The sequence below is a fragment of the Tubulanus polymorphus genome, chromosome 5, assembly GCF_964204645.1.
Source record: "Tubulanus polymorphus chromosome 5, tnTubPoly1.2, whole genome shotgun sequence".
In the NCBI taxonomy this organism is placed as follows: Eukaryota; Metazoa; Nemertea; class Palaeonemertea; order Tubulaniformes; family Tubulanidae; genus Tubulanus; species Tubulanus polymorphus.
In genome coordinates, this window is record NC_134029.1 from 15096544 (window position 1) to 15109935 (window position 13392).

The window sequence follows — 13392 nt, forward strand, 5'->3', positions numbered from 1 at the left end:
TACAATTAATTTTTTAATCAAATACCAGTTACATTTATATCAGTTGATAAATAAATACTATTTGGAACATAAAAAGTATTTTGATTTAATCTCGGGATTCTAAAATATAAAGTTTCATCAGGATTAATATAAGAAGGATTATGAGTTGTTATATGATGAGATCTTTCTGCTTTAATAACATTATTCTAGAATTTTTAGAAGGATTTATGTAACTCCCACTCATTTCTTTAAGAGAAAAATTAATTATTTATTTTTTATCATATTCACTAACCCAAAAATAATTGCAATTACAACTGTAATTAAAAATAAAATAATATGTTCAGCAGCAAAGTTAAGAATATTCCCAGCAGATTTTTAAACAAAACCAATTGATGCTATAACTCCGGGTAAAGCTGCAGCAGATTTTTTAGATAATTCCCGTAAACATTTTGCTAATTTTTTCAAACCATCTCTAACTTTATCTTGTATATAATTATTATTTGGAGGTGGTTTATCAGGTGGTTTAGGCCTTGGTGTAGATTTTAGTGAATTTGAAATAGCTAAACCTATTGTTGTAAATACCATAGTTACAGCTGTTAGAATTGAAAGCATTGTTATACCTTCTAATTTAAATAATAATTTCATTCTATCTTTTAATGATAGTTTAGAATCTGGTTTTATCAACAAATCTATAAAAATAACTTTTAATCTTTTAATATTATTAGCGTATTTTTCCATTAATATATTTTTTTCTTTTTTCTGTGCTTCTAAATTATCTTTTAAATCATTAATTTCTTTTTCTAAACGAAATTATTTTAGTCTATATTCAATTTCATCAATTACTTGTTGAGCTAAATCAGACTTTAATTGTTCTATTTCTTCATTTTTATCAGTTTTTTCTTTTTCCAAATACATAATTCTTTTTTCTCTTATACTTTTATCATGCGTAATTTTATCAGCTGATATTTGTACACCTTTAATTTCTCTACGTGCTTGTTCAGGAAATGTTTCTAAATCTTCATCAGTTAAACCAAGAAATCCTTTTTCTGATAAAAGTTTCATTTGATTTGTTCTAGTACGAGATGTATCTAAAGTACTATTTATCTGTTTTTGTAAGTAATTAACTGTATCTTCGCTTTATCTAAATTAGTTCTTTCTTGTAATTGACCTGAATCATTATCAATTGGTTGAGTGTCTCTTCTCGACGTTTCTGGAGTTGAAGATCTTAATTTATCTAATCGATCTCCATACTCTTCCATTTCTGTTTCTGAATTTTTATTGATTATTTTTAATGTCATCAATTCTTTGAATAAATTCTTTTTCATTATTATTTCTTTCTTCTTGTTTAACATCAGTTATTTCATTACTATTACTTATTCTTTTAATTCTAAATGTTTCTAAATTTTTCAAAGTTGATTCTGCTAATATTTTATTTAGTCTTGTCCTTTGATTAGTGATATCAATATAATAATCCCCATCCAAATGATAATAATATTTACCGTTTAAAAGTTTTAAATTTCCTACTAAATGTTCAGCATCTCTATCATTTATATTATACCCAGATCTTTCAAATACAGGTTTGAATATATAAATATATTCATTATAATCTAAACTTTTTTTCACTAAATCTGGATTTACATTTTCGGGATTTATTCTCTGTTCAGCATTTCTATCAAATTCATCGGTTGATGGGGCTTTAGAACCACTATTTGTTAAATCAGAATTATATGCTGTTTCATTATCATTATCAAGATTAGTATCATTGAATACAGGTTGTGGTTCATCAGGTATACCAGGGTCATCGAAAGGATCCATTGGAATATCTTCTCCGACTTCTGCCATTTACATAATAAAGAAAATTAAAATTTAAAATATAATATTCCTCCTATTACAATTCCTATACAAGTTATAGCTAATTTAGTATTTTCATGTGATTTAATATCATTATTAGTTTTAATTATATCATGTTGAATAATATCAGTTTTTATATTTTCTGATGTATTGTAATCTTTTATTTTAGAATCATTATCCAATCTAATATTCTTAGTTTAAGTTTCTGTTGATTGAATATGTTTTTTTAGTTAGTTTTAGAATAATTTAATTCAGTAATAATTTTTTTTTATTTATATCATTCAATCCAAATGAATTATTTACTGTTGCAGTTTTAATTAGATTATTATAACCAATTATATTTCCCATTTTAAATATTAAATCATTTGAAATAATTTATAAATTAGGACCTATACAATAATTTAATCTAATATGTGATTTATCTAAATAATTTTGATATCTTACTATATTTTCTGGAATCGATCTATTTTTATCATTATGAATGGAATCTTCAAATAAAACTTTAAATTGTTTCTGTGCGTCAAATGAAGGATTGTTATTCCCAACTATTGGTGATCTTGTTTCAACTTGTGCACCTAAAATACAAATTAAATAAATTCTTATAGATTGATTTATTCTTTGTATTTCAGACTTGGAAAAACCTTCACTATTTTCTAAAATAAAATAAACCCATCCATTATTATTATCAATTTTTTAATTATGATAAGCTCCAACTCTATGCATATCATCAATTCTTTTTATTTCAAACTGCTCACCGACACCATGTAATTTACCATGTGCTCTAAAATCGGAATTAATATCTCTTTTAAATTCATTACATATTTTATAAAACTTAGAAAGATTGATATTATTATCCAATTCTTTAAAATATTTCGATCCGGGTAAAGGACATTTTAATTCGTTTAATATAATTCTTATTTGAAAATACGTGTGAAATCTAAATATTTTATGAATTAATTCTAAATCAGAATAATTTAGATTTTTATCTAACTTATTAAGGTGATTGTTCCAACTTATACGACATCCTGTTGTTGCACAATAAACAGCAAAATTTAATTGATTCTGCCTATATTTCATATTAGATTTTATTTTATATATATTATATTCATCTCGAGTAAAAGTAACTTCAAATGTATTAAATATATTTTCCATTCTAGAAATAAAAAACTTTGTTTCAGTAACATAAATTTCTAAATTAATTAATGAATTTAAAACTAATTTTTTATATGGAATATCTTTATTAAAATCTATTGCTGGAATATTATATTTAATTGATTTATTATATTGGAAAGCTTTTGGAAACCCCATTAATGCAATAAAAAATTAATAATTAATTAATTCTTTTGATAATTTATCTTGTTCTTCAACTGTTATATTACCATTTAAACTTAATATATAATCTAATGTATTTTTTAATTTATTAATTTCTTTTATATTAGATTTTATTTTTTCTTTATGACCTTTTATATTTAATTTTGAACTTATTCCGGTTAAAACACTTGAACTTAAACCTAGCACACCAATTGATATAGCTAAAGGTGTTAATGGACTGAATATTGCTAAAAATGTTATCACCGAACTAATTGTAACTGAACCCCTAATAATAAAATAATATATAATTTTGTTAATAAACATTTTCAAATTCTAATATTTGTTTTTCAAAATATAATTTTAATTTAGTTTTACTGATATCATGAGGAATAATATCAACATTATCAACTTTATCATCCATTTATTTAGAAAAAAATTACTAATTAGTAAATTTATATGCAAAAAATATAACAATAACTGTTCCACCTAAAATCCATATTATTTCATATTTCTGTTGTTCATTACTTGGGGTATAATAATCAGGGGCCAGTTTCACAAAGCGTAATTAACCCTTAATTATGATTAAATCACTAATCATGATTAAATTATCATGATTTAATCAAGTTAGGTGTTTCACAAAACGTAATTAACTTTAATTATAATTAAGTTAATTACAAAATTTAATTCTCCTCTAGAGTGTAATTAAACCATTTAATCATCATTAGTTTATTATTAAAAACAAAAAGGTGCAGATATTATTCATGGAATTTGGTGTTTATTAATTGATGACGGCAATTCCTACACTTATTCAGTTTTTCAGATTGTTTGGCTCAAATAATTTGGATTTTTTGCCTTTTGTAAAATGTCAATACTGTAAATTCTATTGATTTATTTTCAAACGTCCTTTTGTTTTTGTCAGCACGACCACCACATACTTAGAAGTATGGAATTAATTGATTTTGTCCATACATATGATAGATTTCTGTCAGTAGAGTACATATCTATGGAGTAAGTGTTAAAAAGTGCTAATCACTGCTCGGAAATAAACCCCATTTACGAGGATTTTATTTTGCTGACTGGAGGTGAGTTTCTATTTAAAAACTTTTGAGACATCTTGCTAAGTTTTTCCACTGGTTCCTGAGACCTTTCACAGCAATCTTTAACTCCCAAAGGAGTGAATTTCTCTTTTCCTCTAAACAAGGAAGGTTGTTCCTGTTGTTGATGCTTGGACAGCAAATGGCTGTCTAAAGTTCCGCCATTTTGATACAGTTAAATTGTAATTAAGTTGCCTAATTATGTAATTAGTTAATTTTGTAATTAAACCCTTTCGTGAAACCGAATTTTAATCGTAATTAACTAATCATGATTAAGGATATTTAATCATGATTTAGGTCCTAATTATAATTAAAGTTGATTATGCTTTGTGAAACCGGCCTCTGATAATTTAGGTTTATATAGATGTAATTTTTTGACGCCTTATAAAACGTTACCATTATGAAACCTAAACAATGCTAACCATTCAGCGTCATTTTACAAACGACAGCCGTAAATCGATGTGCAAAACGTCACAGGTTTATGTGTACACAAACAAGCTATCTGGCAAAATATTATTGACATAGATATAGAATGGCTTCCTGTGATTATATAATGACCTATATTTGAACGTCGAAATGTTATATTGCATTGAATATCATTAGAAGACGTTTTGTAATAGTAAAGGATGTATGATTATATCAGAAGCGGCAGGCATAAATAGAAATGATAAGTAAATCGGATTATTCGGTTAAATGGCGGATGTATACACGATGCGGAAGTCTGATATAAAAGTCAGACCCTGACGTGGGCATGCCGGTGGAATGACGAAGCTATCTACGATGTGTGTAGGGCAGGCGTGAATTTCATCAGCGGCTACAAGCGGTCAATATGAAAATGTGTAAACATATAATTTCAATATTCAATCGTTTGTGAAAATATGTTTGATATTAGGAGTATGCAAGTTTCGTGAGTTTAGCAATTTATAATAGCATAGCTGTCATATACGGCTCCGTGTCTTCTGATGGCATGTGTATTAGGTGACAATTCAATTCAATTCTTTATTGATCCTTATTACATTGAAATTCCGGGATAAAATTCCCAAATTCAATAAATACAAATTTTAAAATAAATTAATACAACATACATGACACACGGGTAATTCATACAGAACAACATAAGCATGTTATTTTAAATGACAATGTCTACTTCAACCCACCCAGACTCAAGACTCTAGGAAATCGAGTGACAGCCAAACGCGTGGCCCGGGCCCGGGGACCGGGCCGGCTGGCTAGGCCACACGATATGTTCGAAGTCATGATGAAGCAGACATCAGAAGAGCTCTTTCTTCATCCATGGAGGCAATGAAGTTGCAGACCAGCTTAGAGGCATAAGTAAATGAAGTCGGTCGCAAGTTCGCGATCAATTATTGAGAATTTTCAATAAAAAAATTTAAACCACTACTAGAGTCGAAGACCTGTATCATCTACCCAATCGCCAAATCTCATCATTCCCCAAATTTATTAAAACTTCGATTTCAAATTTGCAATTCCACATTAGCTTAGCCCAGAAATTCTACATTTTTTTCCCAGGCGTCAAATTATTTTCTAAAATTAATTTTCTTGTTCTTTATTTGTTACTGCATTATATAAACTCATAGCTTCATCAACTGATTGAAAATCTATATGTGAAATTTTCTGATCATATAGTTCTTTGTTAAAATACAATCCATATAATTTTGTTTCTTTTCTCTGTATTCTTCTGCTGCTTTATTTTATTTTTCTAATGCTAAATTATGTCTTTTTTATTCTGATAAAGAGCCATTTTTATCAATATGCTTAAATAAATAACCACACCCTGTAAATTCTAAAGCGTTAACAATTGCCGATCCTACAATAGTTATAATTGCAGAAGCCATTTATTTGATAAAAATTACCCATCTATAGGAGGAATATATTTTTGTTTTTATAAATAATCAATTGTTTAATTAGATAAAGTAACTGCTAACGTTAATTTTAAAATATCATTGATATCAAATCTATCAACATTAATAATTCCCATTCTGAATACTTTTTTTAACACCATTGTATAACCAACAGTTCCAACTGATAGTAATACTCCATTATATAATCCATTTATTATCCACTTACTATCACTCATTTATTTATCAAAAAAATTATTATCTTCAAAATATTTAGTTATCTTATTTATGATATCAATTATATATGATATTTATATATTAAATATTTAGTTATCAACATTTATTTCATTACTACTTTTATGATTATGATATATTTCAGTTATTATTTTTGTAATATCATCAATAATGAAATCTTCATCTAATTCATAAAATCTTAAAGATTCTCTAATTAAATCAGTAATCTTTTCTACATTAAAAGTTTCTTTATTCATTGTTGTTTCATATTCAAATGTTGTTTCATTAAAAAATGCAATATTTTATAATATGAGTTATTACATCATTAATGTTAAATTTCATTTCTTTCTCACGTTTAAAATCAAATCCAAAACATATACTCGTTCCTACTGTTATATTCATTTATATAGTGAAAAAATTATTCTTTACATCTTATAACTAATTCATAAATTACAGGAAAGTTATTCAAATCAATTAAGTATCCATTATGATTTCTTATTTCTAACTTAAAATTATTAAATTTTGGAATACGAGGTTTAAAATCACATTCAGCTAAATTATAATTTGTTTGAGTTCCAAATTGTTTAACATTTTTAATGGTAAAATATTTAATATACTAGAATTACAAATTGTATCTTTAGTTGCTTCAAATGTCTTTGTAGGATTAATCAAATTGCAATAAATATAAACATGTGTAAAAGGTATTAAATTTGAGCTACCTTCTGCGTTTCCAGTAACAATATGCGGTTTATTTCCTAAAATTTTAGCTATTGGTTTGTTTACCATAAATTTTTTTTGTTCAGTAGCTAACTTTATTCTTGTTTTATAAGAACTATCAATTTTAATAAATTTAATTCCAAATTCAGCAGTACTCCCGATTTTCAACCGAACTCTTCTGTTAATTTCCTGTTTTAATGTATCTAAATTATATAATCTTGGTTTTAAAAATAGATGAAACCATTTATTTTTATTTCTCATATAAATTGCAAAACCTCTATATTCGAAAGTTTTATGCGATATATTATAAAAAGAATTACATAAACTTACATTTACTAATTTAAAATCAACACAATTCTTAAATTCTCTATCTAATTGTACTAGTAAATTATGAGATTTAGAATTTAATAGTTTTCTAGAATCAACAAATATTCTATATTCTTTTAATTCTACCATTTATTTTACATATTCTATTCGAAATTTATATCATGGTGACCTTTTTCATTCTTACCTTTGTATATGAAATAGAAATCACCTGAACATAATTCTTCTAGATCTTCACTAGATAATCTATGAAATCTATCTGGTAAATATGTTCTGAATTTATATTTATTTCCTTTCAATCCTTCATATTCTAAGTGGATAACTAATTTATCTCCATAATTATTAGTAATTGTTTCAATATTTGTAATTAAATATTTCTCATGAATTGTTAGTTCAATTAACTTCTTAAATTTATAATCTACTGATTTAGCATTTGTGATATCTTTTATTCTATCTAGAAATGATTTGTTGTTCTCACTGTGTACTTGTTTACTCTCCATTTTAATTACATATTTTTTTGTTAAAATTGATTTAAGTTATTCATTTATATATGTTATTCATATATATGAATATTATTAGGAGTAATTGGGAATATGGGGGTTCATACCAAAGGTTGAAGGGGCGAGTGAGTAAAAAATAAAAATAAATTCGTGCGAGAATTTATTTTTATTTTTTACGAGCTCGACCCTTCGACCTTTGGTATGAACCCCCATATTCCCAATTACTCCTATACATGTTACATACAAAATAGGGATGGATGTCTCACATTCCCAAATCACACTGCAAGTTTCTTGAAAATCCATCGACAATAGGCCGTGTCATATGAAAGAGGTTAATAGAGATTGCCAACCTGGTGGCCAATGATTAAGAGAGGTCATTTGAAAGGCTGAATCCAAGAACATGTCTATCGCACTTCTGAGCCCAAACGTCTACTTTTACTTAGTAGCCACTTGAGAACAATAAGCAATTAACGATATCAGCTACTTTTCCAGTAGTATACATTTCAAAACAGTCACTCTGAAATAGTATTCCTTTCTGTCACGTATCACTGCAAATCTTTAACAGATGCTGCTATTTTGAACAGGAAATTACCGTGCCATCTCAAACTGGTCACTTTTCAATAGTTGACTTTGAGAAACGATGTGTTTTGAGAGTAGCTGCTATAGTAGGAGTTACTATCACAAAGTCATTGTTAACAGGCGGGTGGTTTTACAGTCACCTCTAATGCTAGTGTGCACTATCGAAACCAGATGTTTTAAAATGGTCACTTTTCAATAGTAGACTCTTCACACAGCTACTATAGAAAACCAACCGAATTGAAAGGAATACTATTTCAGAGTGACAGTTTTGAAATGTATACTCTCGTATCTTCTCGTGAGGTGCACCTTCCAGTCACAATCAATAGTTTAACAGCTGTACTTGTGTAATTCACGGGCACTTAAATGTGGGTTCCCCGCCATCTGTTATCGGCTGGTTGCTGTATCGACAAGCTGGCTGAGGAACTAGCGTTTACACCAGCGGTACAGGAATCCATCCATCAGGAACAACAAGTCAGTTAAACCTTAGGCTAAAAAAATTGGTTCCTTGTTTCTCCGCTCTTCTCAGCTTAAAAGTTGAACGTGTCGGCCGCATATCTACCCTGTACATTACTTTTTTTTAAAAATCGTGATCAATTTACCATAACAGACCCTGCCACTATAGAAATGAACTGTTTACACAATTTATCATATTTTACAAAAATAACCCGGCCGCCTGCGGAGAAACAATGTTTTATTATTGTTTAGCCTTTTATGTACAATCTTTATTACATCTCATATTGAATGAGAATGATTATCATAACTTTACATAATCTTATGTTATTAGAACTATCACTTTTAATAAATTTAATTTGAAACTTACCAGATGCACCAATTTATTTTAAACGAGGCCTTTTATTAACCTCATACATATGATATATATGATATTCATAGATATGGAATTATTAGAGTAATAGGGTTTTTACATTTTCAGATTAAAGGGAGAGAGGTTGAGTGGAGCTCTACCTCTCGACCTTTGTTCTGAAAACGTAAAAACCCTATTAATAGCCAGACCCTGTCAGTGAATCTCCTCGTTCCGATCCAACCGGTGAATTACCCTGAGCCCGGCCTACCTTTTGAAATTGAAACCAAGAACTAATCACCCTTAAAAAATTCTAGAAATTCATGCATTCAACGGGTCGGTTTCGTTCAAAGTCATCTCACTGTGCACCAAGTTTGCAAAACACCGTAGTTCCTCCACCCACGAGGTTTTCCATTGGCTCGATTAAAATCGCGTTGCAATGCCGCTTGTCAGTGTATTCGTCGATAAAACTAATTGGTATAATTGCTTTACCGGCTACAATCGACCTATAATATAATCATTCGACGATCGCAGCTATATCGGGATTTTCGACGAGATAAATTGGATAACGCGTTAGGAATATTGGCATATGCGAGTGGTATCTCAAAACCACAAATCAAACAACACCAAATTCACCTTTTACTTAACTCTCACCACAAATTAAAACCATCTAACTTGATGCCATTTTAGTTGAGCCCACAACGGCTTTGAGTCGCATTCAACAATTTAGACTTTGAAAAAAGTACTGTTCGGCAAATGTTTCTATTTATCTTATTTCAGCTTAACGTTCGAGGCAACATTTATTGTAGAAAGAATGTCGAAATACGTAGCAAAAAGGACTAATGAAATACGTTATATTTCAAAACACATATTGAATTATTTTTTTTATATTTGTAGTCCTAATATATGTGGGTATCCGCCGCATCACACAGATTGTTGCCCTGGTTGGACATTGAACCGTGACCAAAACAAGTGCACTGTTCGTGAGTAATTGATTAATATATTATTTCTTTTGATTGCTTAATCAAATTTATTGACAATATGACGTAAACATTGGTTCGTATTATCTTTCTGACTGATGCAGATCTTGTAAAAAGTCAATCAGATTCATTTTTTGGGCCGCTTTCTCACACACAAAGTTCAAACACTGTGCATGTAGGAACGAAATTGATAAAAATATTCCGTGACCAGGAGATATAATGAAATCACGTTCGTGTCACAGGTGTATCTATAACTATGTACTAAAACGAAGACCTATGCACTTTGCGATACTAAAACTATGAATTACTAAAGTGAACACCGAAGACCTATGCACTCATTAGAAATCGTCGCTAAAATAGGGGCGCTATCTGTGTATTCTACCACCTCTGTTGATGTGTGTAGGAAATACCAGATAAAAACAAACACATATAACACGTAAAATGGTCGGTTTACGCGGGTGCATATGTCTTCGTTTTAAAAGTGCTTTGTTTTAATAACACCCACCCAGGCAAAACTAAAACCGCATGACTAAAACGAAGACCGAACACCTATGCAATCATTACAAACCAAACTTGGAATTATCTATGTACGAAGCTTCATTTACGACCATCCTAAGTGTGTGATTTTATATATATTCGATTTCACTGGTAAATAAACTGTCATCATACTATGTTGTTGTGACTAATACATTATTTCCACCAATAAATAATTTCATTCTCCCATCCGACTTGAGGTATTTCATAGTTTTGCCAAAAAAATTTCAACAAACATCTGAATCGAACGGTTATCCGGCTTGATCGGATCCTGATCGAGTGCAGTCTACTGTAGTGCGTAAACTGCCACCATACTACGTTGATGTGACTAATAGATTAACATTTACGGATTAACAAAAATAAACTGGTGTGCATAGGTTTTCGGTCTTCGTTTTAGTAGTGCTTTGTTTTAGTAACGACCACACAAGCAAAACTAAAACTGTGCACGACTAAAACGAAGACCCAACACCATCTACTTCCACAGAACGAACTTCAAAAATGGAATTATTGGAAAATTCATTTTTTTCATGTGCGATTTTATTATATTCGATTTTAATGGTACATAAACTGTCATCATTAAACTACGTTGTATCTAGTACTGTATTTTCAACAATGAATGTTTTTACTCTAGCTCAATACACTAGACCCCGCTTGAGCCGCATCTTATCTTTGGACCGTAATGATATGAACGACTTGAGTGATATCAGAGTTGGATGTTATGTATTTCTGTTAGTTACGTCAAATTTTTCAACAAACATCTGAATCGAACGGTTATCCGGAATGATCGAGCGAAGTCCACTGTAGTAACCACATTATACTACGTTATTGCGACTAATAAATTACCAGGCATCAAAAAATTTAAACATAGGTCAACTGAAGTGCATAGGTCTTCGTTTTTACTTACTATAGGAAAATTTTTATGAATATCGAATGAAAAATGAATTCAAATGAAGTTACGAGATATAATTTGATAGTTTCTTACCATGATATTTGGCTTATCATTCAGTCAATAAACATTTGTAAAATTCCGACTACAGTACAACTCCAGCCGACAACTGATTTCATATTAAAAGAACCAGCTGGTCACTTATATACAGAACGATTGAATGGGGTTCGCTTATAGTTCTATGTCACAATATGCGGTGTAACCGGTTTACACCGGCAAAAACCATGTATCTGATTGGCTATAGATATCGACCGGGGGGGGGGGGGCGTTAACCTGAGCGTTAACCTAGCGTTAACCTGTCCGCCCAAGAAATTTTGGGCGATGTAATAGATCAATGAAGGGTTTGCGGCGTGAGCTCCGGCCGGTGGCAATCAAACCCTGGCATGCAAGGATGCACTAGCCAGAGTGTCCAGCTAAATGTGCGGTTTTGATAATGTCATAATTAGCCACATCATCACCCGTCAAGGGATTCGAACCCACTACGCCAAATCCTTTCTCCGAACCCCTTGACCCCACGAGTCGTTGGAGTCGTTACTAGCCGAAGAGAATCCGGTCGTACCAATCACAACGCTTGTAACAAACGACTGTTGGCTTCTGTTGGTTTCCCCGTTAAAAAGGACCAATCAGCGAATGTTTTACCGGACAAGGAAGTATTTCACAAATCGATATATGACGTTATGCGCGAAAGCGCCGGTAATGAAATCATGCATCGTGAGGCCAGGGGGCTGGTGGAAGCGAGTTCGGGAGAAATAAAATATCCCGTTATATTTTATCTAGCCTGGGTTCCATTAATAGTTTTTCCGTGAAATTTTCCTCAGTGGCAATCTGATTGATGCCACAAGTACCTGCGTACTCAGCCTACTGCGGCACGGTTTCGTGCTATGGCCTAGCGATGCCATCAGGTTCAGATCCACGCCAAGAAGGGTGGAGATCATCTACGAAACTGTCCTCGTTTAGAACATCGACTGTATATCCTTAGATGACACTATCGTGAGCATCCTTGCTTACCAGCAAACGACAACACTTACCCTAGCTGCAAACAGTAGCATTGCCCAAAATATATTTGGCGGGCAGGCTGCTGCTAAGCGCTCACCAGTCTTTGAGTAAAGCATATCTGCCGAATAACACATAGTAGCGAAAAAAATCCTACGTATTATAAATATATTTATACATATTTATTGAATCCTTCGCATTCATTGAAGTTTCGTAAATAGAAATTGAATTGTTTTTCATAATTTGTATTCGAGAGAAAATTAAGGATTTCTTAGTGTGTGCTGATTACATGACGTTCCTTTGCATAATTTGTGATAAAAAATTTCGTGATGAAAACTTGTCATTCTTGGAGTCTGTTAACGTCGAGTCGCCATCTGAGTGCCTCCTCGCCGTCATCGTCGGTGGAAGCTCCGTCAGCATTATCGTCAATGGATGAGGAAGCCTCCGGTTCGAACATTTGCGGTGTCAGTAGTTGCACAACGTCGTCATGCTTACCTAGTTCGTCATGTGAGTCGGTGGAAACACGCTCCGATGTAGACGAATCGTCGCTTTCAGAAGAGGTCGACTCGTTGACGACGGAATTGTTTACGTCCGCCATTTTGAAAAGCTCGTTGTCCCAGAGTGGGGACCGGACTTCTCTTTTAAAAATCATAATTTTTTAATAACAGAAGCGCGACTTCCCCGAATTCATA

At 31.1% G+C, this 13392-nt stretch overlaps 1 protein-coding gene across 1 annotated transcript in view; it reads left to right on the top strand.

The window, feature by feature from the left end:
- LOC141906266 (fibrillin-3-like) overlaps positions 1-13392 on the top strand; it is a 769611-nt gene that overhangs the window by 27526 nt on the left and 728693 nt on the right. The window contains exon 3 of the mRNA XM_074795508.1: positions 10145-10230. Coding sequence (XP_074651609.1) covers positions 10145-10230 — 86 coding nt within the window. The remainder of the gene's footprint in view (positions 1-10144; positions 10231-13392) is intronic.